Genomic DNA, 26,566 nt, shown 5'->3' on the forward strand with positions numbered 1-26,566 from the left:
TCCTGCTAATCTCCAAGCCGGCTCATCAGCATACTATACACACCACACCCAAGGCGGCAACCTCACGGATTACACCCATCTCATCTCTTCCCCCTCCCCCCAGCTGCCCACCAGTATCAGTCAAAAGCCTATGGGGGTGGGAGGAAGTCTATGGGGGGAAAAGTCACTATCATCAAAACAAACAAACAAACAAAACCCAACAGCCTAAAACACAAACAAAGAAAACCACTTAGGGATGGGTTCTTTGGCCTGTGCTACAAAAAGGGGCTATGATTCTTTCTCAGTGTACTTGTTGACATTCATTGAGCAGCATATAGCTTATTTTAGCTAGAGTTTGTGATGTAGCATCTATATTTAATTCCGCAAGCTGTCGGGCAACTCATATATTTACAAACACAATCCCGGAAACAATGCATTTGCTGGTCACAGCTGCATCTGTAACATCTCAAGAGCTCCGTGCTGTTTGGCACAGCTCAGTGCCTTATCATTGCACATTCTGGCCCATGCCAAGGCCCAAATCAGGCAGAGCTTGGGCTAAAAGTTCCGATTCGGTGACAGGCCTGGCAGAAAGCCAAGAGGAAGAATAACGTTGCCGACTACGAGTCAGAATGGAGAGCCCCCACCTCGGTTCTGCAGCCTGCACAGTGGTGAGCAATTTCTATGGGATTGGTTTAGGTTTATTTTGGTTTCACAGGCCGGAGAGAAACACTTAAACTGTCCTCTGTGTCTACAGAGGCTCGCTCTGCTGCGGACTGAGCTGGGGCCTCAGCAATGGAAGCCAGGCTGCTGGGCAGGAGGCAAGGACAGAGAAGGTTTCCTCTCTGGAGGATAGAACCAGCTGCCTTCCAGGGGCATGAGTGGATCGCTGAGGCAGCTTCAGGAGCTGGACCCAGGGAGAGCGGCAGTGCGCACCAGAGGCAGGGGCCAACTGGCATGATTCAGGCTGTCTTGGTAACAGGAGGACCAACCTGTTGGCCAGAATATATAAAGATAGAGGTGGTGGTATGATTCAGAATCAGGTAAAGGGGCAAGTCAATCTGAGAGGTCTGTCTCCCTACAACAGGAAGTGGGGGAGCTGAGAGCAGGAGCCGGCAAGGGTGCAAGCTGCTTATACCTTAGAGGGATACTCTGAGACTGGGCAGAAAGGGGGGGATGGGGAATTGGCACAGGCTCTGCTGGGTATAGGGGTCTGAGGGAAGGGCACTGTAACTCAGGGGCACACAGGGAACCAGCAATTGCAGGTTGTCCATCAGGGCCCAGGTTGAGGGGACATTCGTGACTTTATCATGTTAAGATACTACAGTGAAACATAACAGCCTTCCCATCAGGCTGTGCTGCCAGGCCATCGAAACAGGAGCCACACAGCTTCCTCCGAAGCAGAGGCTTACATGTCCTTATCCAAGCCAGGGAAATGATTGTAGGGGAGTCCTGTTTGTATTCTACGATTCTAGACTTTTCATCAATCCGTAGTAATTTTTTTAAATGAGAGTGACCTCGAAGAATCGAGGATAACCTCCTGTGACGACAGCTCCCTTCTCAGAGTAAAGCCTGTGGGTCTTAGGTTTACAGGTCAGTCAGACGGCACTAAGGACTTTCTTGGGAGAACATTATTGGTTTCTCTGTTCTTGAGTTTTCACCTCTGTGAACTGGGAATAACAACATCAATTTCACGGGGTTTTGCGAGAATTAAATGCGTCAGTGAATGGAAAGTTTTTAGATCAGTGCCTGGCAGATAGTAACTGATATCTAAACATAACTGGCGATGATGAGGATGGCAGCTCTGGAACTCATGGGGTCTGACTTCTGGAAATTTCAATTTACCACTGACACACGTGAAATAAGTCGAGGCAGAAGGCGCTCTGGACGAAGCATTGACAGACCCAGGTTCAAGTCCTGGTTTTGCCCCAAATCAGTGTGTGACCTTGAATAACTCACTGCACTTCTGTGGCCCTTTGTTTTCTCATCGATTGTACAGCGTGAAGGGGATTCCATCACTGGCTTGCATTGGAGAGTTGTAGCAAAATCTCCTTAAGGGGTTTTCAAAATATTCCAAAATATAAAAATATGTCCAAACCCAAGATATCAGTTACTGCTCTTCCTGTCTCCATACACCTCCCCTCCACAAACACACTCCAGGCGGCTGAGTCCACTGGGCCAGGTAACCTCAGGGATGTCAGCCCTTCCTGCCAGTTCCATAGCATGATCAAGTGGAAATTAATCACAGACCACAGGCTATAGCAAGGCAAAGTAATCAGAGCCTCGCTTTGAAAGGTTTCTTGGAGAAAATGAGTCTAAAAAACATGACAGACATATATAGACTCACAGAGAGGAAAGGGAGGCAGCAGTGCGTACCAAGGTGAGGCCCATAGCCAGGCAGTCTGGGGTCAAGTGTCAGAGGTCACAGGATAAAAGCACAAGGCCCCTAGCCTGCCCGCCCCTGCAGTCATTAACTGTGGAGGACCACGGGAGGAGGACCAGTGAGGTCACTCCGAGTGACTTCAAGGGACGCCCACAGGCTAATGAGGACACGTTTTTTAGCAGAGACTTTACCTTCCCAGGCTTAAGTTTGCTCACCTGGAAACAACAATGACAACAAAACCAAGCCCATACTGGATGAGGTGCTGCCAAGGGCTTCCTTTGGGATTCAGTTGGGCTCTAATAACATATGTTGAAGCATTGGAAGAAATAATAGCCGACACACACAAGCACTCACCGTGGGCCAGGTGCCTCTTACAAATATTAAGTCATTTAATCCTCACAGCTCTATGATTAGCCCTTCTTTTTTTTAGCAGATCAGGAATCTGAGGCAAGAGAGGTGGCGCCAACGTGAGACGCCAGGCATTCGGGCTCCATGGTCCATGCTCATGCCCCCTGCCCTGTGGAGCAGCTGGTGGGGGGCTCAGCGCCTCTGAGGAAGGCAGATCTGTTATCAGGGCCACGAGGAGCCGCTGGGGTTCCTTAAGGAAGGAGTATAACGGACATGGTTTGGAAAACAGTTCATCTGCATGGAGATCAGGTTTTGAAGACTTTGAAATGTGCAACTTTCCACATTAGAGGTTCTATTTGATTGGCAGTGCCTTCTTCCTCTTTGCTGGCGACTCCTGTGATCCCGAGAGAAGCTCTGGGGCACAGGCGCCTCCCTGGTCTGCACACTGTGACCTGAACTTTACCTTGCAAGGCTCTGGGCAAGCCTGGCAGTTCGTTTGCCTCACCAAGAAAAGTGCCAAGGATGCCGGGCTGGCAAGTATGAAGCCTCTGCATCTAACAGATGAGTCTGTCCTTCGTGAGTGAAGGGCTGGTTATCACACAGTAGGAACCTATAAATACGGGGCCCTGAGGGGATGGAACCTTCAAGGTCTGTTGTCACTAGCTGTGTGTGTGTGTGTGTGTGTGTGTGTGTGTGTGTGTGAGAGAGAGAGAGAGAGAGAGAGAGAGAGAGAGAGAGAGAGAGAGAGACAGAGACAGAGACAGAGAGAATGCACGTATATACCATTCTGTTAAGCTCATTACAAGATCCTCAAGTCCTATGTTTTGTTCATGCCCCATGAGAGCAAATGCTGGGTTTGTCTTGTTCATCAGGTTTTCTGCCATCAAGGAGGATAGCCCTTAAGTGCATAGAAATCCCTTAATACCTCATTGACTTACGGACAGAGGTAAGTCAGGTGAGGTTGAGGAGAACTGAGTGGTGGGTCTCTGAGTCAGAATACTTGAGTTTCATTTTTGGTTCCTTGTGGAGTGGCCTCCAGCCTGTCCCTTCACCTCTCCCAGCCTCTCCTCTGAAAGGTCTCAGATGAATGGAAGGACATTTAGCAAATAGTAATTACGGTGAGCTCTCACCTTTGCACAAATGATCACTCACATTGCTAATGTAATGCAAGGAGGAGATCCAGGTACCTCACCGATTTTAAGTCATTTCCTGATGAGCAGTGGGGAAATGCACCCACTAGCTTGCCAGTTCCATGCCAGCTCTGGGGGTGGAACTGAAGGGCATAACACAGAGCTTGGAGGGGACAGTGGCAGTGAGGGTGTCATATTGGTGGCATCACAGGGGGGAATCATGGGCCCTGTTGACTCTCTCTCAAGTTCAACCTGGGGCTCACTGTCGGGTTGGTTTCTGTTGAGGCTGCAGGTCACCCCAATAAGATGGCAGAATGCCACTCCTTGATCTGGTAGCACCCACATCCACCCTCGCCCTGTAGGAATCTCCACCCCAGAATGTCCTGTCATTTCTCCTGTCCACCCTCCCTTTCTAGTCAAAACAGGGGGGTTGCATCCATCTGTTATGATGACTAGAACAAATAACACTTTCTGTGAGTTTTTACCACTGACGCCCTCAGATTTATTCAGGAAAACATCTCCTCAATAGAGTTGGCCAATTAACCACTCAAATGGCTTGAAAACTTATTTAATGTCACTGCCTAATCACTTTATTAAATGTCACTGCTCCAACAGGCAGGAATTTCTGCTTTATACTTCACTTCTCTCATGCTTCACTCCCTTTCTGAAATGCAGCGTTTCCTCCCACCAAAAGACTGAAATCTCAGTGCCTCTCCTGTTACATTTGTGCCCCTTGTATTGTGTTTCCCCCAAAATAAGACCTAACTGGAAAATAAGACCTAACCTAAGCCCTGGCATGATTTTTCAGGATGACATCCCCTGAACAGAAGCCCTAATGCGTCTTCTGGAGCAAAAATTAGTGTAAGACCCGGTCTTCTTTTGGGGGAAACACGATATTCACACAGGGTTATGAAATCTGGCCATTGGGCAGGACCACAGGGCTCACCTTACCTCTTCATTTATTTTACAAATAACCAAAGGGAGGCTCCCAGAGGGAAGTGACTTGCTCCCAAAGCACTGACTCGTAAGTGGCAAAGCCTGCCTGTTTTTATAGCTGGAAATAATGTCATGCAGTAAGGTGTAAATACTATAGGATCTAGAGTGGGTAGACCACTGAAATACATGATCTAGTGCCATTCACGTATCCATTCCTAGCCTCAGTATTCCCATCCATTAAAAGGGGAACATAAGATCTGGGAGATGAAGATTGAGGGTGAGTTTATTATCCATGGTTTATAAGCAGGAACTTCCAGACAAACACTAAATGATTTATGATCATGGTTGACAACATTAAGAATTTTGTAATTATAATAATACTTGTACACCTATTTATCTTTCTCTTCTGGCCTCCAGCAATAGCTACGCCATATCCTTAACTTCTCCAACAGGTAACCCCTGCTCTGCCACCATTTTCAAGAGGAAACTCGATGCCTATCTCACTTAGCATGATTTAGCAGCTGATGCCCCAAATCCTAACTGCTCTATCTACTGACATATCTAGCATAAATGGAGATTGAGACCAACACGGGGACACAAAAGAGTGCCCAAAAGTCCTCAGCTGGGCGATAAGCTCAGGGTGGTGAAGACAGATTTCTTATAAGCGTTCCCATTTTGATGATTGTTATAAGCACTCCCATTTTGAACACTGCCCTGACTCCTTCTTGTGTGATTTCATCTATACTGGATGTTCTCTCCTGACAAAGCTGTAACCCGTTGAATTCATGGTTTCATGAACAGATTTGAGCTAATGTACTCACCCAGGAAAACCCAGGGCTTCTTTTACTTGGGTCCAAAGCTAATCTATTATTCAGGTGGGTGTAAAATTCTGTCTTAAGTATGTTTCAGTAATTGCAATGATTTGGCTTTTGCAAGTTAAGTTATGACTTTTTCATCAAGGAGCCTGCTTCACCATTACTTTAATCTACTCACATGTAACATGGAGGTTTACTTACACAGTCAGCTTTGGGACAAAACGACACCCGGGAGTGTCATGAGAAAGCTGCTAGATATAAGCTGTTGAATATTAGTGATACCGCCAGAAGTCATGAGACTTCAGACAGTTAAAATTTGCTTGACAGGTCGCTGTTATAAAATTTCTGGCGATGTTATTTGTGGAGCATACACAGGAAATAACCAAACGCTGTGTCCCCCTTAAGCAGCCGAATTTTTACACAACTGTCAAGGCAGGTATTATGTATATTTTTTAAAGATGAAGGAACATATCCTAGGGCTTTCTTTAAAAAAAAAAAAAGTTTTGAAACCTGTTTAAAACTTCTCTTTCTTAAAAAGAGAATTTTTTTTTTTTTTTTTTAGTCAAAATGCCTTGAGATCCAGAGGAAAGCCAATGAAGTGGAAACCATGTGACCCAAGGCCAAGTGTTTCAGAAGAGCAGCCAGTACTGAATCCGGGCGTTCTTGCTGTGCTCAGCAGACTCAGCCCAGCCATCAAAACCATTTGATTCTAAAGCCGATACTCCTATAACCAGGCAGGTTCCAGCACAATGTGAGCTCCAAGAAAGCATAATTACAAACAAAGAATGACAAGAAGTATACGTTGGCTTAATGTAGCTCGCTTCTCTCAAGGAGCATACAGCTTTTCACACATGCTCTCACCTGCCATTAGAAAACACTCGTTTCGTAGGTGAGGTGGCGGCCACCACAGCTGTATTACAGCACAGGGCATCAAGAGGTACAGTGGCTGGACCAGGGCCACACGGGTCACTGGCTTACCATGATCCCTTGATGAAATGCATGCACTTGATGCATCATGGATTTTTGAGGACCAGATTGTGAGTGTTAGAATTACAAAAGCAAAGACTTGACCTCTCACCCAGACAGTTCCATAGTCAAGGTGGGGTGTGTGGAAATGGTCACGTTTAAGGTTTTCTCACACCGAGGATAGTAGCAAGGCTTCCCAGGGAGCATGAAGAACCCTCACCAGGCCAGGCTTTGTACAGAGTGGGGGACAGGTGCCCTTGGCTTTTAGGGGTCTGTGTTCCTTTTCTATACCTGTGTCACAAATTACCACAAACTTAGTGGCATAAACAGTAAACAACAAGTTTACTATCCTGCAGCTTCTGTAGGGCAGGTCCAGGTCTGGGTTTCCAGGGTCCCCTGCTCAGGGTCTCACCAGACTGAAATCAAGGTACCAGCCGAGGGACCACCTCTCATCTGGGGCTCAGGGTTCTCTTCCAGGCTCCTGTGGTTGTTGGTAGAATTCATGTTCTTGTGCTCATATGACTGAAATTCTCATTTCCTTATCGCTATTGACTGGGAATTGTTCTCCGCTCCTAGAGGCCACCTAGACCCCCTTGCCACATGGCCCCCATCGACCATGCAGAGAATAGCTGTTTGCTTCCTTCCAGGCCAGCAGGAGCTCGTCTCTCTGCTGACACACCAACTACATACTTTTAAAGGTTCACTTGACTCGGTCAGGCCCACCCAGGAAACTTTCCCATTGGATTAACTCCAAGTCAACCGATTAGTGACCTGCTCATGGGACTATCATAACCCGAGGTCCTGTGCACACGTAAGATGAGGGCATTACACGGGGCACGCACAGAAGAGCACAGGACACTCGGGGCCATTTTAGAATCCTGCCTCTTAGTGTGTCCTCCTAACATGTCCCTGCACATTCTCCTATCTGTGTTTGCAGCCGTGGCCTGCGGTGCCAAACAGCCCCCGTCTCTAAAATAAACATGCCTCCTTCCCCTCCGTAAACATGCCTTTAAAAACAGAGCAATATTTTATAAAGGAATTAATCACTCGCGGTGGAGTTTCAGATAATGTCCCGAGCACTCGCTTCTGTACCGTCAATGCTTCGCATAGCGTCTGGCACTTACTCAATTTATGTTTCTCGATAGATGAATGTGTGAATGATGACATTGGGGCATCCTCATCAGATTATATCCTATAAACAAGAAAACGCCTACCTCCCGCCCCCATGTCCAAGGCTGATTCCTCCTTTTCGGTTATATCACTTTTCCCACTGATTTAAAACTGACGCGTGCTTATTATAAAACACTTGGGGAATTTTCCTTCCTTCTACAGTATTATTTTTTATATCTAAGTTTTTAAATCCATTTAGAACTAATTTCCTAACATGATGTATAAAATAGCCCATCCCCTACCCAATTAGTCTGTAATGCTTTTTAAAGTATATATTAAGTTCTTATGTATAATAAGCTCTATTTTTGAGCTATCTGTTCGACATCATTGATCTGCCCATTCAATTTGCATTCCAGTATCACATATTTTAATTATTGGAATATTATATCTTTTAAGATCCAGTAGGGCGGGTGTTGCCTCATTCTTCTTCTTTCAGCCCCTCTCTGCCAGCCCACTGAGTGAAGGTCTGTTTTGCTGCCTGTGCTAGCTCTTAGGCAGCACAGCCTTTCCTGGCAAGGTCTGGATGTGGAGCCAGATCTAGGGTCATCTCCTACCTCTGTGGCTTCCCAGCTCAACTCCTCTGAGCGCCAGTGAAATGCAAACCTATAATAATAATGCCTAGATAACAGACTAACTGTGAGAGTTAACTGGGGCAACTTGTAAGAATCACCCAGCACGTAGTAGGTGGTCAATACCTGCTGGCTGGAGTGGAAGAGTGACTCTGAAGGTCCAGACACTCACGCTTGTGTGCCTCCATCCTTAGGAGCAGGGATTGCTCCCCTTCTGAGAGTGTCCTGTACAAATGCTGAGGCTTGGGACCTCTCAGACTCAGGCCAGACTTTAGGCTGGGAATAGCCAGGGTTTATACTTGGCCCCAGCCTCAGGGAAGACACTGCCGGGTTTGCATTAGTCCAACGGACATCTGATGGTTTTGTTAAGCTAGGGCCATCCCAGAGTGCACTGGGGGACCTCAGAAGGGGGAGCGAACCAAAAGCTGAGGCCCAGTTTGCCTGCCCTTACAGGACTCTGGAAGTGCCAGGGAGTTACCACCCCTTGCTTCATCCCCAGAGAGCCTATCTCTGGGGTTTGAAGGCCAAAGCATATCTTCAAAGCCTCCAATTACAGGTACTAGGGGTCGGAAGCCATTCTAGCACACTGAAGCGGTGCTGGTGAGGGAAGATGGGCGAGACTGTGATAGCATGTCCTAGAAATTAAAGACTGAAGAAATGAGTGCAATTGCAAGAAGCCCCTCAGTAGTGAACCAGCCTGCCCTGCATCTGCCCAGAGGTTTATAAAGGTCACTAGTTATCCTTAGACCAAGTGCAGGCACTGGAAATCAAAGGCCTGTGATAAGTCACGAGGAAGCCACGGGTTCTCAAGGCCAAGATCGTCTTTCCTTGCACCTTCCCTTCTACTCAGAAAAGACAGGGCATGTACTCATTCATTCCTTCAAGCAGGGTCTCTGAAGGCCTGCTGTGTGCTCTCAGGAGCTAGAATAGAAGGAAGCAACCCTGCCTTTGGGGAGTTTTCAGGTCCCACGGTGAGGAGAGCGACGCGGTGACAGGTATCTTTGTATGAGTGTCTCTGCTCTCTGATGATGGTGTTAGGGCAACTGGATTTCCTGTTCTGACTGCATCCCTGCAGGGCCTGCTATAAAACAAGGGATCAGCTGTTCAAAGCCTCTGTATTTTGGTAAGAGAAAACTAAACCCAGAGAAGGAAGGTGATTTGCACAAGTTCAGCCAGCTTCATAGCAGTGATGGAATGTCACTACTTCTCTGTGCCATAACTTGCTCTTCCCCTTACATCAGGCTTCTAGAGGCAACACGCAGTCTCTGAGGCTATTACTGAAACATCACGGACATTTTTGAGAGGAAGGCAGAAGCGGATGATGTTGAATCAACGTTGGAAACATGGAAGCAACAGACGATAAAGACAGAGTCAGACCACCTGAGTCCACAATTCTGCGTTCTTTGCTTGGAAGCTACTTGAACTAAAGCAACTGTCTTCTAAATCTCTCTAAACCTCATCTTCTCATCTGTAAAATGATGACAGTGGTGTTTCCTACCAGATTGTTATAAATTGAAATAAAATATACATCCCCACTTAGCTCAATGCCTAAATGAAGATATTGCTAAGAGAAAGGCTTTCTAGAATGGGTCCAGCCCAGTGATGTTTGATGCTCGCAGGACCATGGGATGAGATCAGGTGTGTTTGACTGACACGTCCGTGTGTGCTTTTCTAGTTCCAGGAGCCCTGGAGGAGCGGCACAGAGCGGGAGAGCGTGGCGAGAGAATGAAGAAACCAACCGGCCGGGAGAAGCATGAGGTGGCAGTGTGGCACTCGGTTTAGAGGGCTTCGGCCGGCAGCAGCCCCATGGGCAACCCTGCTGGCACTGGGCCTCCCCGGTTGGGTGCTGGCTGTCTCGGCCACGGCTGTCGCTGTGGTCCCCGAGCAGCATGCCTCCGCGACCGGCCAGCCGCCCCTGGACTGGCTGCTCACCGACCGGGGCCCGTTCCACCGCGCGCAGGAGTACGCTGACTTCGTAGAGCGGTACCGCCAGGGTTTCACCACCAGGTACAGGATCTACAGGTGAGTGGGGACTCCCGACAGAGACAGGGGCTTTCCCCAGAACCCCGCCTGGGCAGGCCCCGCCGCTGTGCTGCTAAGCCAGCTGGCAGGCGGCAGACTGAACGGGAGGTGAGAGCTGCAGGAGCGGAGGGCAGGGAAAATAAACCCACCATGTTGGTGTTTAAAAAAAGAAGGAAGGAAACACATCGAAGCTGGAAAACCTGCTGATGCCTCCTGGGGAACTTCGCAAAAGGGTTTCTATTTATAGGCTGTGCTGCTTATAAATTGAGGACAAATCAGGAGGCATGGAGTCAGCGTGTGGCCGGTGCTGCGGCGGGAGGTTAGTGTCAAACGCTGGGGCCGGGTTTTAACTAATGGGTTCAATACTTTGAGGAGTTATAATTACCTAGACATGCAAATGAAGGCAGGAGAGTTCCAGCTCCTCCTTCAGACGTCCGGGCAGCCCTGCTGGGTCAGCCACTCTCCTGCCCTCACCCCTGTGGTCACCACAACCTCCGCTGGCCTTGCACATGGAAATGGGCTGCATCTTCCTGGCCCCTTAGAGCCGGTCTCAGGAGCATCAGAGATAGCAGAACGTCAAGCACGAGACCCTCCTGGTCCATCGGACGAGGGACAACGCAGGGCCATATTCCTCACTACGGGACCAGCATGTCCAAAGCAGAAGGGGCCTCAAAACACTCACCTCATGGCTCAAACGAGTCTGTCCCTGAATTCAATCTCCCCCTTTACCCCTCTGCCCACTTGTCCCATTGGCATCACTCCCTTTTCCTCCTCACTTTGTCCTAGTCTTCAGACAACCCTGGGAGTTTCGCTGATTTTTTTTTCTTTTATCAAAGACGTTGATTTTCCAATTACACATTAGTTTCTAATGTGAAAAATGAGAGAATATGAAAAAGCACCAAGAAAAGCACAACCAGAAAGTCACCTATTCTTTTAGCACCTAGAAGTCGCCATCGTTAACCATTTGGCAGATGCATTTCTAATCATATGAACATACTAAAGTTTTTGGCCGCCTTGTTAGATCTAGCCCTCTGCATGCTTTATGTACATTAACTCATTTAATCCTTCTAACAACCCTATGTGGAAAGAACAATCATTCTCCCTGTTTATAGATGAGGAAATTGAGGTCCAGAGAAGTGAGGAAACTTGCCGAAGGGCACACAGCAAGTAAATGGTGCAGCTGGGATTAACTCCCAAGTAATCAGACCCCAGAGTGTGGGTTCTTAAAATATACGTAGAAATATTTTTCCATTTCTGAGCGTTTTTTTTTTCCTTTGAACTTCTGAAATAACCATGCCATCTGTTGAGTTTAGTCTGGGGTCTCACAAATAAGGTTTTAAGGTGTTGAGCACTAGAAGATTCCCAAACGGTAAGAGCAGCCATTTACAGAGGCCGTTCTTCTGGTACATGATTCCCACAGGCAGATGCAGACCAAGGGACAAGATCAGGTATTTGGGGGGCTGGTACTTGTGGGTGCAGAGGTACACAGAAACAAAACCCTGCCCTCAGGAGTAGCCCGCCCAGCTCTCCTGTCAGGCCATTTCTCTTCCGCCATGCTTTGATCCCATCTGGTCTCGGGGGGAACTGCAGTTCACACTCTCTGCTTCTGTGGCTCTGGTCCCTGCCATCCCCCAAAGACTACAGTGGACATTTACACAGTGCCACTGAGGCAGGCTGCGGCCCACTCAGGCTGGGAGTGGCTGAGTTAACACCTGCTTAGGTGGAAGCAGATGAACAGAAGAGGTTAACTCAACTTTCAGGAAATATTTAAGAAACTAGACATATGCTCCCTGCAAATTTTCTATAAGGCAAATTCAACTGATGCTTCTCTTTATCAAAGAATTTATATTTCCATCCCTCAGAGTGGGGTGGGGGGTAAAGAGAGAGAGAAGGGGAGGGAGGGAAGGAGGGAAGGAGAGAGAGAGAGAGAGAGAGAGAGAGAGAGAGAGAGAGAACCCTTGAATGTGTTTAAGCAGCAAATTCCTCTAATACAGGAAAACAAGATTTAATTTACCTTAGACTTTTCCGTTTATCCCAAATCTTTCAGAAGCACTATTATTACCAAAACTATATTTTTAAAAAGCATATTGGAACTGAAATGTCAGGCTGGGAATCCCAACACCACTATCTACTGCAAAGGGCTATAGGAACTAGAGGGAATAAACCATCAGTTTCCTTCTCCCCTCAATAGATTTTTCTTCTCATCAAGCCCGGCTCCAAGCCTGGCAGCCTGGGCGCCTGGGCGGCAGTTCTGAACTGGCCCATGGGGAGTGTCTGTAATCACTTCTGCACCATCAACTGTTCTATCAGTCGGTAATGGTTTTCTGATCATTTAATGTGACAAGCTCTTACACTGTGCCATTCTGTTTCTCTGGGGTCAGTTATTGCACATGAACCTGTACTTGGGGAAACAGTAACCAGTCATTCTGACAGGAATGCAGCATTTTGATTTGTGACTCTTTGGTGGGGCAACGAGAGAATGGTCACACACGGTTGCTCCAGGAGCATTCTGGGAGTTTTGCCTTTAGTTATTCAGCAAAATGGTGGATCCATGGATACTTGTTGTAGGGCACTATATTAACCCCATGGCAATTCAGTCTTATCCCTTCACCTTTTGTTTCTAGTGGCAACTCCCTCTGGCGAATTCTAGACCTTACTTACACTGACTACAGTGGGTCACAGAAAACTGGGAAAATATACATTGAAGGTGATGCTTCTGCCCAATGACCAGAAGGGCATTTTATCCAGAAGGGTGGAGAGAAAAAAAAAGCTTATAGAGGATATCAGAAATGTTCTGTGGTGAAATGTGGGGTCTCAATCAGAATTGGTCTTTCATCCGATTCTTTAAGAAAGGTTTTGGTACCTAGAAATCAAATGGTACCCATGTGTGCTTTCCACATAAGAAAGGAGATGAACTGTGATGGAGGAAGAATAAAACTTTCCAACGGTGCTAGACTATTTGGTGCAGAATCACACGAAGCTCTCACAACAGGAGAGAGACCCTCCTTTTCTCGTAGCTGTGTGAACAGGTCATGACTGTTGCACTGTGAGGTTCTAATCTTAAGCTCCAAATCCCACCTATGCTTGTTTGGATATCAGTGTGTGCTCTCACTTTGAGGAGATGACTGGCCATTCTAGAATAGCGCTGGGCCTCTCTAACTCTGGGCCCCTGGAGAGTGTTGTTCTCTCTATCTCAAGTTTGTATTCGTGTAGGCATAGGTGCTTCAGAGTGAAGGTTCTGGAGCCAGGGGACCTGGGTTCTAAGCCTGGAGCTGGTGCTTACTAGCTGTATAACGTTGGGCAAATTATGTAACTTCTTTGTTCCCCAATTACCTTATTTGTAAAATCAGGGCAATCATAGAGCACATCTAATGAATTAATGTGAAAATTAAATGAGTTAGTTGATGGAAAGCATTGAGAACTGTGTGTAATAAAAGCTACCTATTATTATTAGATTGTTCTCAACAAATTTCAGCCAATGCAAGAATGGTAATGAGATGAGAGCCATGGGTTCTATCTTTGTGATAATGTCTGCTGCTGGCTTAGCATTCACTAACCTATGTAAGAAGGAGAAAAAAAATATTCTTTCTTTCCATTTTAAAGCATATTAACCTTTACCCTTCAATCTAGCTCTCTGCTTGGAGAGGAACTCAGCTGAAGGATGAATGAATCTTCTCTGGGCACACTCTCACTGGTCTTGTGGGCTTACCTGAGGGAGCTAGATGGTTTCCAGTGTGTTTTAGAGTTACCACTGATAAAAACCTTTCTCCTAAAGTCAGGGATTGCCAACTGAGCAGGTCTTCCTTAGGACGTCCTACAGAAGCCAGCGACTGGTCCCAGGGATGAAATGAACAATCTCAGGAGGGCGCCATTACGAAAAGAGAGACAATATGTACTTTTGCTAAGTCTTCCTAAATAACAGGCAGGACTTGGCTAGCTCACCTACTTTTTGGCAAGCTTTTCAATTCCATTAACCAACCTCTCAGCATGTCCTCAGCCTGTCAGACCAAGACCTGAGCAATCAGCCCACGTCTCAGACACTGTCTCTTAACAGGCTAGTGGTAAGAGCTATAAGCGCTGATATCCCGTCTCCGATTCCATTTGTGACACCCAACCCTCCTCCCTTGCTTCATTCCATAGCCCCCACTATAATAAACACTGAAGTGATCAACCTCTCACAGCAGCTCTGTGAGGCAGGTGGGGGCTATCAGGGTCCCCAAGGCAATGAGACAGACTTGTTCAAGGTCAGACAGGTAGCAAGTCACAGCCAGAAATAGCAGTCAGGGCTCCTAACTCGAAGTTGCCTGCTCATTACTCCAGACCATGCCACTTGCCTTTGACTGGTAAGTGCATCTTTATCATAACACGCAACCCTAATCAGGCACCTAAATTGAGCTGATGCAAGTGTAAATATGGTTTCTCGAAACACTCTAGTGGTAATGTTCCATTCTTCCTTTGCTACAAATCAAAGTAATGAGCAGTCTGTTTTTTCTTTTTTTTTAATTTCTTTTTGTATTAAGGCTTTAATAGAGAGATAATCATGGGATTGGAAAAAATCCAAGCCACTATGATGAAACACTTAAAACTCAGAAAGAATAAATTAAAATGAAGCGAAAGTTCAAAATCATACAGAACAATGAGGATACCACTGTGGTTTGGGGGACAGCAAGGTTAGGTATAATTCCAGATTATTGAACCCTGTTATCACCCCCATTTCTAGCTGCCTCTATTTTAGAAAGGGAGGGTCGGGGAGTGGGGGGCACATTAGCAGTCTTTGCAGAGCTTGTAAAAATTACAGACCCTCAGGCCTCACCAGACCTACAGAATGAGGACCTGCATTTAAACAAGAGCCCCCGATGAACAGGATGACATTCAAGCTTGAGAAGTATTATATTTGATCACTCTAAGCTTGGCAGATGAAGAAGAAAGCAGGAAGGACCAGGGTAGAGGACAGAAGGCAGTATCTCCCATGATGCATTTGAGGTCGTGAGGACATTTACAGAAGATGTTACAATTGAAATAGAATCGTAATCAAGCGAGGTTAAATTTAGGAGTTATTAGTGCCAAGGCACATGCACTCATAAGAATAGATCCAGCAGATGGGAGAGGAATTTTAAAGCAGTAAAGGCTGGAGGGCCTAGAACCAGCCTGTGGGTGCCTGCCGGGAGATGGAGAGGTAAGGAAGCAGAGAGAAGCTGTGGACGCATTCACAGGAGGAACTGCAGAGCTGATTTATCATCCCAAACACCTCTCACGGACTAACAAACACTGATTTGGATAAACAGCAAACCCTGGGAGAGGAACCATCGCCAATTAAGAGATCACAATCCATGTAAACAGACAGCAACCAAAGGCAACCTCAGTTGGCCTGGGTGAATCCCAGTGCTTTCCCAGGCATTCATGATAGTTATGGGGTAAAGTTGTGATCACACAGCTGCAGAGGACCACAAGGGAAGCCATGGTCCTCAGGCCGCTGGGACAGGCGGGGAGGGAGGGGAGCGCTCCTGGAGAAACAACTGTCACCTGTGTAATAAACTGTGCAAACTGGTTGCTCTCCAAACCTCTCCCTGGGTTTATATTTTGACAATGAGGGAGTTCTTTGGGATGGAAGGAGGGAAAGGCATTGCGCACAAACTAGCAAAACACATTAGAGCAAAGTGAGACGCAATGTGGCAATGCTTAGCCTGCAGTTCTGGTCACAGGCACCGTTTCTCAGTCCACAGAGGTGAGAAGGTGGGAGGGGGGCAGAATAAGCTGGTTAGAATTTGCCTTAATCAAGAGTTCAGTGCTGGCTAATTGTACAGTACCCCTGAGATATAACAGCGAATCTAGACTACAGACCCAGTGTCATGCGGGGTCTCAGCTCCCGCTCTCCGCACAGAAACGCAGGACACGGTGAGGCCAAAAAGGAACACCCAGGAGCCATAGATAGGGGAGTCATACCACTATATTCTCGCTGGCGGCTGGGCGAGACATAAAAGCAACATCCGCCAGTACCTCATCGAGGCGTCTTCCTGCACCCCAGTCTTGCTGGCGGCCAGGCGAGACACAGGAAGTAGGATCAACGTGATCTGCGAGCCACAATCCGCTTGCTAACCACATTTGCTAGCCGCAATCCGCCACCCTCTTCTCTGGCAACCAACCAACCCCCTAGTGTAGACACGACAGTTATATTAGTGGCTAATGGCTAACTGGTAACAGCTGATGGCCACCCAGCCACAGCGGAGGTGGCTGATTACAGCTGATGGCCATCTAATAACCCAGCCGAGAGCCTGGAAACTGCTCTCTGGGACTCTGTCCCCACACCCAGCCTCATAAAGACTTCAACCCAAGGAGTCTCATTCCAGAAGTATCTGGATGATGAGCCTTGCATGTCTTCGTCCTTGTACAAAGTCCCACTCCCATCTCTGACATGGGAAACGCCACGCGAGAGCAACAGACCTACAGAAAGCTCCTGCAATGCACAAAGAGCTGGATGCGAATGTGTTCTGCTTTCCTGGAGCAAGGAGAAATCGCACACAACAAGCAACTACAGTTCAAGGGCCTACGCAGAGCGATGTTCAATTGACATTTTGGAGGGCTGACTCTATGCTTCTGCTTCTACAAGATTCTCATAATAAACCGTGGCCAAGGAGGACACAGTTGTTGATCTGATGGCACTTACAGATCAGTACATTTGGAGAACGCGCTAGGTCACTCAGCAAAGAAAGGTCAAGGAAAGCTGGAATGAAAGGTGACGCACAGGCCAAGCTCAGGTGGATGAGTGGAAAGTCTCCAGGTGCAGGCTTGGGGAATGGTGTGGTAGACCCAGGAGCAGCAGAACCAAAGCCATGGGGGCAAAGGTGTGAATTAGGAACTGGGCAGCCAGTCCCGTGTGTCTAATGTCAAGATGCACGGGACTGCACCCCTCTGCCCCTGCTCTGCCCCATTGTGTTATTTCCACCACATCTTATCCCTCCGAAACGTCCAAAGGCTCTCGGAGACACTGATTTCTTCCAGGGTGCAATTTCACAAAGCTCACCTGGAGGTGTCCTCTCTCTGCATCAGGGGTGAGTAAAATGAAGTAAAAGTAATTACATGTCTGGAGAAGGTAGGACCAAAAGGCTATTCTTTTCATTTCTACCTTGGAAAATTGGAGTGTGAATATTCCCCTGGTAAGAAAATGGTAGGCAGTGATTTAAGGTCCTGTAACCCCATTGGTTCAACGGAATTCCAGCATCATTTATGCTGAAAAGATTGAATTCAGGGTAAAGTTACCACACCTTGTATTCGCTCAGTTGGTCCTCTCACGGGAATTTATGGAGCGTTTCCTGTGTGCAGAGCATTCTGGGCATTGCTGCTACAAGAGATAGAGGAAACAGTTTTACTGACTTCTGGGAGTTCACAACTCCAGTTAGAGTGACAATACACTCACCAGAAAACACTAGAATATAGCATGACAAGTGCTGTGGAGAGGACGACAGTACATTTTCAGTGGCTGATGGGATAGATTTGGACCTTGAATGCCATGTCAGAATGAATTCTCAGGATGTCAGTCCCCGGTTACCGCAGGACAAAATGACTCTTGCCCTAAATTTTCCTCTGTCTTTTGGGGCTATCCCCAGCTTATCCACCCTGGCACGAAATAAGATTGCAAAGATGGTCTGTGAAGAACAAATGTGAAAAACAAAAATGTGCAAGAAATGAAGGGAGAATCCAGGATGGCAAAGGGAAAAGGCGAGATCGGTTTTATTTTCGAAAGAGATTTAGTAGACAGATCTTGAGTCAATCAGGCAGAGAAAAAGAGGATTAATTTTTGCTTTGAGAAATAATTAATTTTATTCATGAATGAATTGCTACTTAGAGATGGGTATATGTGGAAAGGAGCGAGGTAAGCTTCATCTGAAAACTGTCACGACACAGATGCAGGAAGTCAGGGCCACTGGCTAGTCATGTGGGGGTTTTTTGGTGTGTGTTTTTTTGTTTTCTCCTCAAGAGAAGAGCTTTTTCTGGGTCAGGGAGTCTCAATTTTTTTTCTTTATTCAGCTTTTGCCACACTTATCCCCCCTCAGGGTGTCCCACATCTCCCACAAGAAAATGATTTCAGTCCATAGAGTTTAGAATAGTGAGTGGCATGTGGTAGGTGGTAGTGTTGTTGTTGTTGGTGGTGGTGGTGCATTTATTCACTCAGCACATATTTATTGAGCACCTATGTGTGCTGGCCACCCCACAAGTGCTGGGGACACGGCTGTAATTGACATACAGCCCAGGCCTCAGAGAACTCTGCCCTCAAGGAAGACCCCTGGAGCAAGTGACCGGAAGTGGACTGAGGTCCATGAGGCAAGAAAGTGCTGTGTGTGAGGAGTCTGGTTCCCATGCCAGTCATCTGTCTTTTCTTCCAGGATCAGAAACAGGTAAGTGTGTTCACAAGGCGCTGAGGACAAGTGGGACAGATTTATTACCAGAAAGCTGGCCTGGAGATGAAGGTTTGGACCTGAGTCTGAGATGAGGATTCCTACCCTCACAATCCGTCCCTGACTCAAATTATGGACAACTGGTGCTCGCTGGTCCATGGGCCTGATTTGCCCAATCCTAAATGAAGCAACTGGAGAAGGCATAACTGGGCACTGTGACGGGCTGCCCAGATGGCCTCAGATGGATCTCCACCAAGTGAGCTACTATGTTTCCCTGAAAAGAAGACCAGGTCTTATATTAAGTTTTGCTCCAAAAGACGCATTAGAGCTTATGTTCAGGGGATGTCATCCTGAAAATCATGCTAGGGTTTATTTTTCAGTTAGGTCTTGTTTTGGGGGAAGCACGGTAATAGCAAGAAAAGGAAACCCTCTGAGGAACTGTCCACTGGAGGCCATGGATGTCCAAGAGACAAGAGCCTTTTGTGGGCAGGGGTCTCAATGCATCAACTCTACACAGCATTGAAACATGGACCACGGGATACCGTGTTTCTCCGAAAATAAGACCTAGCGGGACAATCAGCTCTAATGTGTCTTTTGGAGCAAAAAGTAATATAAGAAGCAGTGTTATTTTACTATAATATAAGACTGGGTCTTTACCATAATATAATATAATACAATGTAATATAATATAATATAGTATAGTATAATATAATATAATATAATATAATATAATACCAGGTCTTATATTAATTTTTGCTCCAAAAGATGCATTAGAGCTGATTGTCTGACTAGGTCTTATTTTCAGGGAAACATGGTAGATTATTCTGAGAGGGCAAACAAGTTGGCCAAAGTTTCTATTTAAATTAGGGAAAGAAAGGAAAGGATTCTCTCTGTACTACAAAATATTAATAATGTAAATAATAAAAGCTAATATATATTGAGTGCTAATCATATGCCCAACATTTTACTAAGTGAGATATATACCAGGGGTGCCAAAAAAAATGTATACAAGTAGACACTTTGGTCAACGTTGCTCAAGCAGTAATTCACCATAATCAGAAGTGTCTGGACGCTGATGGTAACCACCTCTTATAATTGCAGAAGTCAAACGTGACTTGTATTCATCTTTTGTTATCAGTGTATATTGAGTATTACAATTTTAATACAGTTTTCCTTTCTTAAAATATGTATACATTTTTTGGCCCCCTTTGTATATAATTATTCTTCTACAAGGGAAATACCACCCACACACAAATAGACACTGAGATGTAGAGGATGTCACATGACTGATAAGAGGAAGAGCCAGCCCTCAACCCATAAAATGGAAGACTTGACTGTTAAATTATTATTATTGAATCGAGTCAATACTCTGAGCCTGGATTCTGAATGCTCCGAGGAAAATGGTACCTCCAGTTGTCACCACCTGTGCTCTCGGTCCTTTCTCCTCTCGTTTTTGGCATTCCAGAAGACCTTTGGCCTCAAGGGGCTGGAGGGTGGCTCATCCCACGCACAGACCCTGCAGTCCTGTGTTTCCACCAGAGATCTCCATCGGCACTCAGGCTCTGGGAACCCTCAGCGAGGGGAAGCTACAGATGAATCTTCCTGAAGCAACTCACCCACGGCCAATTCTGTGTGTCAGCTTTGTACTGTCAGTATATTTCTATAAGGGTGTGGGGTGAATTGAATTTCTGTAAATCGAATCCCTATTGGAGAGACACTTAATGCCATTTCCCAAATGCAGTATCTTATTTTTTGCCTGGCGATGGCTTATAAAAATTCAGTGTTAAGTCAGTCTCTCGCCCCTGACTTTAGGATCACATAACTGCTGATTTATAAACACAAATATCTACTTGAAAAATAACTTCTATTTCAAGAAATATTTTCATAAAGCCAGAAGAAACCTTTGGTGCTGCAAATTGGGCTGCTTTGTCATTTGGAATTCGATGGATCCAGATTGATAGATCCTCTGGGTCACTCCCACCTACCCTTGCATGCACAGCACATGGAATCAGATACAGCAGTGAAAGGGACCTAGAGCCGGATGCCCAGTTTTCGGATTTGCAGGTATGGGTGTGGGCAGATTAGGGCTTCTACACCCAGGACATGGTGTGGGGAAGATGCAGTACTCTGGCAGAGCTCCCTCTGTGCCTGTTTAATGCTCCCTAGTTCTGCCACCATGCCAGGCTCTCCCCTGAGCCTAGAAATGAGCCTCTTTCTCCTCGCCTCCAAAGAACAAACAAGCGCTGGATGTTGGCATAAGTAACCGTGAGCAAGAAGTTTCACTGGCCAGGCAGGAATCCCTGGTGAGAACAAATGAGGCAGCCAGAACCACAAGACTTCCAGCCTTCATAACCAACCCCAATGCCAGGGAGAATTCGCATTGTCCTTGCATGCTGGGAGAGTCTGTGCCTTACCTGGGGACATACTAGTGACGGAGGAGAGACGGAAGAAAGACTCACTGGGGAGTGAGTTCTCCTGGCTCTACAGTGGCATGTAAACACCTAATGATCCCTTGACGTAAGCTACATGGTTGGTTTACTAGTGACAGAGATAAACTTTAGCATGGTAAGCCAGCCTCTTACTCAGCGCATTCTGTGTATATTCGGAATTGTGAGTTTGATGAAGACGTCATGGGCACGTCCTGAACATCAGCCTCAGACATCTAGAAACTCACACCCAAATGAGACTTGGTAGGAGAAGTATGGCTCTAGAGGCAGAAAATGCACTCCTTTGCTGTCTGTTACCACTAAGTGAGGCAGTGTCCATTTCAGTGCCTGCAGGCCAAGAGATTAAATCTGGGAACCACGGATTTAGTAGACAGCCTGGGACAAGAGGTCAGAGCTGCAAAGACAGTGTCTGGGTGAACAAGGAAGCCCGATCACATGGGTGACAGGACAGAACTGCATGATGCTTGATGCTTGAATCTGTGAATTCGAAGCAAACTTTAAAATCACCTATTTCCTACCCAATGCATGTGACCACTCTACAGATCCCCCAGAAGGTGACCAGCCAGCCTGGACTTGAGCAGCTCCAGTTCTGCGTCTTCACTGAAGCCAAGTTCCATTCAACATCCCCAAACACTATAAAGAGCTTTCTGATATTGAATCACAGTCTTTCTTCCCAAAAGTCCACTTACTGGTCCTGACTCTACTCTTATTTCTCTAGAACAAGTCTAAATGCCTCTTCTTCACAACATGTCTCTAGATATTGATGACGGCTATTTTTCTCTCCAATTCTTAGACTTGTTAGCCTGGTATAACTTCACTCCAGAAGTTCTTTTCTCTTTCTCCACCTTTCACATTCTCTCTCTCAAACTGTCCTTGTCTTTTTTTCCCAACTCCGTTTTCCATCTTTTTTCATAAAGAAAATATAAAAAATTTATTGTGATGTCAGATTTGGTTTTTTTGTTTGTTTGTTTTTTTGTTTTGTTTTGTTTTCTGAACCACTTCTGGCTCCTAGGGAGCTTGCTTGCTCTAGAATTTTGTCATGGATCAATACTTGTTCATCATTCTGGAGTTTCTCAAATCAGGCATTTTCCTTCCCATCGACCTCTTTAACTTTTTGCATTCTATGACTTCTCAAAGGTTAGTGATGGCGGTTCTAGCTCACAGGCACACCTCAGGAAGTGTGGTGACTGTTTTGGAACTGAAGCATCCATGCTTCAAGAAAAGTTGGAAATAGGAGCTGGGCTTATGGTGAAAGAATACAGGTGTTTCGTTTAAGTGAATTGTAGGGGGTACAGGGTGGGGGAAATCCTAACTTTTTCCTCAGCTTCTCAAAGAATTGTACCCACCACCCAGTTGATTTGATTGTGTATGCACAGTCTTAGTTTTGGGGTAAACCACAGCCCCAACTGCACTCATCATGTTTCCTATTTTCACTTACTCTGTCTCCTACATGCTCTGCTGTGCTCCCTGGTGTGACCAGTCACCAGACCACTGTAATTCCTGCCTCTTCCCCATCCCATCCGCCATTTGAGTTGTTTGGCTTCTATCTCAGAGCTGTCTTGCAAATCCAGCCTCTGCTCTCTTCTCCTGCCTTCATCATTCACCATTTGGACTTTTCTCTTTTCTCTAACCCAACCGATCTAGAGGCTTCTGTTGGTCCCGTGGTGACCAAACAATAAAACCCAAATGCAATTTTTGTTTGTTTGTTTTTTTACAATGGAAGTCCCTTCCAAATTCACCCATTCGCTATTTCAACAAATATTCAGTGAATGCTGACTCTGTACCCCTGATCATACCACACCATTTATCCTCTGTTCCGGTCTCAGAGATGGCTCCAGATTTGCCTGGACACAGAAGGCTCCTTTAGAGCACATGTGTCCTTCCATGTCCCATCCATCTTCCTGAAAAGCTCTTCCCTTTTCTCTGGAGCCAAGCTCCTTTTCACCTTTTAAATGACATCCAACTCATTTAATGTCACTTGCCTATGAAGTCTTTTTTGACTCCTACAAGAGTCAGTTATTCCTACTTATGATTTCCCTTCCATCTGTTCGTATATATGCTATCTATCTTATTTTCTTCCTCCTTTCCTCCCCTCTCCTCCCCTCTCTCTCTCTCTCTCTCTCTCTCTCTCTCTCTCTCTCTCTCTCTCTCTCTCTCTGTCTCTCTCTGTTCTTCACTTGGCTCTGAGCTCCTTCAGGCAAAGAAAAATCTTATTTCATCTTTATATCTCCAGCTCCCAGTACTATGTCTGCCATGTGTGAGCATATGATAAGAGAATGAAACCATTCAGTAAGAGTAGGATGTTCTGGGACTGAATTAGATGAAGCAGATAGTGGTTGAGACTCCAGGCTCTGGACTCACACTACGTGGGCTTAAACTGCAGTCCCACTACTTCTAACTGTGTGAACTTGTACAAGTTATTTGGCACCTGTGCCTCACTTTTCTCACCAGCAAAATGAATAGAATAATAGTACTTAATAGAACTCTTTGGTAATAACTCAAAAACAAATTTGATTTATTTCAAGATAAATGCTTATTCTTTTTGTGAGAGGTCTTCTGAGAGTATATATGAAAAACAGTAGAGTAGGGGAATCTTGAGAAGAGGAAGAGGAAATGAAGAAAGATTAGTGAATAAAGAGGAAAGAAAGAGAGGGCAGTCTTACTCTATCAAACTCTTTCTGCTGCAATTTCCATATGTTAATTGAATGTACCACTGAAAATCCACACACTACTCTCTGTTAACTATAGCCTAAGTTCATCTAGCCATTGATTTTATAGTTATAGTTAAAAATAAATCCTTAACTGACAGGTGGTTCCCCTGTAGAGTACGACTTGCACACCACAATCCCACAACATAAAAATCAAGGCCTCAAGACCAACACCATTTCCCAGGTAGATTCAGAGAAAGGGAAGAAAAGAGACCCCACATGGGATTGTTGCTGAGCTGAGGAGAAATAGGAGCATGGATGTTTGACCACACAGACAATAAAATCAGGTAACTGAAAGGGACTTTATCTAGATAGGCAATAAAATCAAGTGTGAAGATCGTTTTGCCAGGTTGGACTATGAGATTGACACGCAAGGCAGAAGGAGTCACAGTAGGCTGACTGCTGAGACAAATAGTCCCCCAATCTCAGGGACTTAGGAAGTTTGCTGTTGTTGGTGTGTTTTTTTTGTTTTTTTGTTTTTTTTTTTTTAATTTTCTCATGTCCCATTCCAGTGTGATTTGTGGAAGGGTTAAAGGTTAACAGGAAGTCGCTTCATGAAATCCATCAGAACCAAGTCTCATCCTACCCTGTCACTCTGTCATCCCTCAGGGCCTTAGAATCCTCCTCCGGGTCCAGGTAGATAAGAAAAGAGAGAGACAGAATATGATGGATTCCATGGGAGGTCTTACGGGCTTGGCCTGGGTTCACATTCCACTGGCCAGAACTCTGCCACATGCTACACGTGAACACAGAGGAAGCTGGGGGAAATTGTCTATCTGTGAACCCAGGAGGAAAACAGAAACAGCTTAGAGAACAGCTTTCCAGTCTCTGCAAGAAGAGGGTGAAATGTAAAGTCCTAAATTTAAGTTCAAAAAGTCAACTTCACAAATATAAGACATAATAAACCTGGCTTAGCTGTGGAAAAAAAAAAAAATCTGGGGTTGGGAAACAAATGTGGGTTGACCATATGATGACTGCTAGCCAACAATATTTTTGTCTTTTAAAAAATGAATACAATATTCAAATGCATTAATAAAGGAAACATGTATAATAGAAAGATCATAGATTAGCTTCATCTGACACTTAAGATAAATTACCTGAACCTCAGTTAATGTAGCTATAAAATAGCACTAGAGTTTGTGGTGTGTGTCTGTGAACTACTACCACAATTATGCATATGAAAATAACCCCCAAACTCAATCACTTAAAACAATAATCATTTATTCTCATCTACCTGTAGGTTGGTGTGGTTAGATATGTTTCAAGCTACAGGTCTGCAAGGGCAGCATTCGGTCTCTACTCCAGTGATGCTTATTTTGGGGTACAGGCTGAAAGGGCAGCCCCTGCAGCTACCTGGGGAAAGCAATTTGTATGGAGAGTGCAGAGATGCGAGCGAGAGAGAGTGGAATCATGCAATGCCTCTGGAGGTCTTGGCCCCAAACTGGCACACTGTCACTTCCGTTCATATTCCTTTGTCTAAATCAAAGTCACATAGCCAAGTCCAATATCAATGGGGGAGGGAAATAAGCGCCATCCGTATGAGTGAGTGATACTGCAAAATCGCATATCAAAGGGCATTCTAATACAGACGAGAAGGAGGATTCAATCTACTGCACTGGCATTTGTAAGATTGTGGTGTGATTAAAAAATATGTAAAGCATCCAATCCCAAGCCTGGCAACACAGGGGCTCAGGAAAGAGACGCTATAATGATAGTTACAATGACAATGGTAATGATGTACATCCTCAGATATTGTATCCTAGTGTCCTCTTAGTGACTCAGAACACATCTGCTGGATGGTGTTTAATTTTGGTGGCCATTTTAAAAAGAAATGCATTGACTAAGCTAGATTGACTGAACAAGCAGTGATGGTTGAGCATCAGGGCTGAGGGCTCTGGAAGCTGTATTGAAGGCATTAAAAATATTTAGTCCAAGGAAGAGTGGTGTACATAAAATGTAAATGCGCCCAAATATTAGAAGGGCTATCTCATTGCAAAAGGAATAAACTTGGAAGGAACTGCCAGTCTGTGGGAATTCTCTTAGGGTTAAGTAGATAATGGGAAGCCCAGGGACCATTGCTGAGGAGAAACATGGCTTGAGGTATCAGCTTGCTGAGCAAAGAAAGACAAGCACAGCGGGAGGCAAAAAGTGGGAAACTGAGCCATTTCTCCACAGCTGAACAGAGTTGCTGTGGGGAGCAGCTTGGGAGGTCAGAGCGGAGCTGGGGTTTCTGTGCCTGGGAAAACAGAGATCGTAGCTACCTTTTCGGTTCCTTCTGGTCTCAGATTCACTGGTCCTCCATTCCAATGGGTCTGTTATATTTCATGTTGATTCCACACCTCTCTCAGTGCCCTCTCCAAGACCCTGAACCCCCACAGGGCAGTGTGCGATTCCTCAAACACTGATCTCTCCATCTTCTTTAAGCTTGAGTCTCCCCTCCCCATCTCTCCCAATCAGCCTTAATTAAACTGTTTGAAAGCTGCAGCTTGATTTTAATTAGAGCAAAATTGGGAAGATTAGAATGAAATTGGCCAATCATTGTTTAGGGCCGTTGTTTGAGAACACAGCAGGCTGCTAAATTACCTCCATGCCAGGCTTCTTGAATTCTTCCCGACAGTGGGAAGGACAGGGCACGGGGACATCAGGGGAGGGCTGGCCTCCATTTTGCTCCCGTGCCTTTTAGAGTTGCAGGGGCTGAGCTAT

General features: G+C 45.8%; 1 protein-coding gene across 1 annotated transcript in view; it reads left to right on the forward strand.

The window, feature by feature from the left end:
- BRINP2 (BMP/retinoic acid inducible neural specific 2) overlaps positions 1–26,566 on the forward strand; it is a 91,664-nt gene that overhangs the window by 32,464 nt on the left and 32,634 nt on the right. The window contains exon 2 of the mRNA XM_019728423.2: positions 9,969–10,315. Coding sequence (XP_019583982.2) covers positions 10,047–10,315 — 269 coding nt within the window. The 5' untranslated portion in view covers positions 9,969–10,046. The remainder of the gene's footprint in view (positions 1–9,968; positions 10,316–26,566) is intronic.

The sequence above is a fragment of the Rhinolophus sinicus genome, linkage group LG17 (assembly GCF_036562045.2).
Source record: "Rhinolophus sinicus isolate RSC01 linkage group LG17, ASM3656204v1, whole genome shotgun sequence".
In the NCBI taxonomy this organism is placed as follows: domain Eukaryota; kingdom Metazoa; phylum Chordata; class Mammalia; order Chiroptera; family Rhinolophidae; genus Rhinolophus; species Rhinolophus sinicus.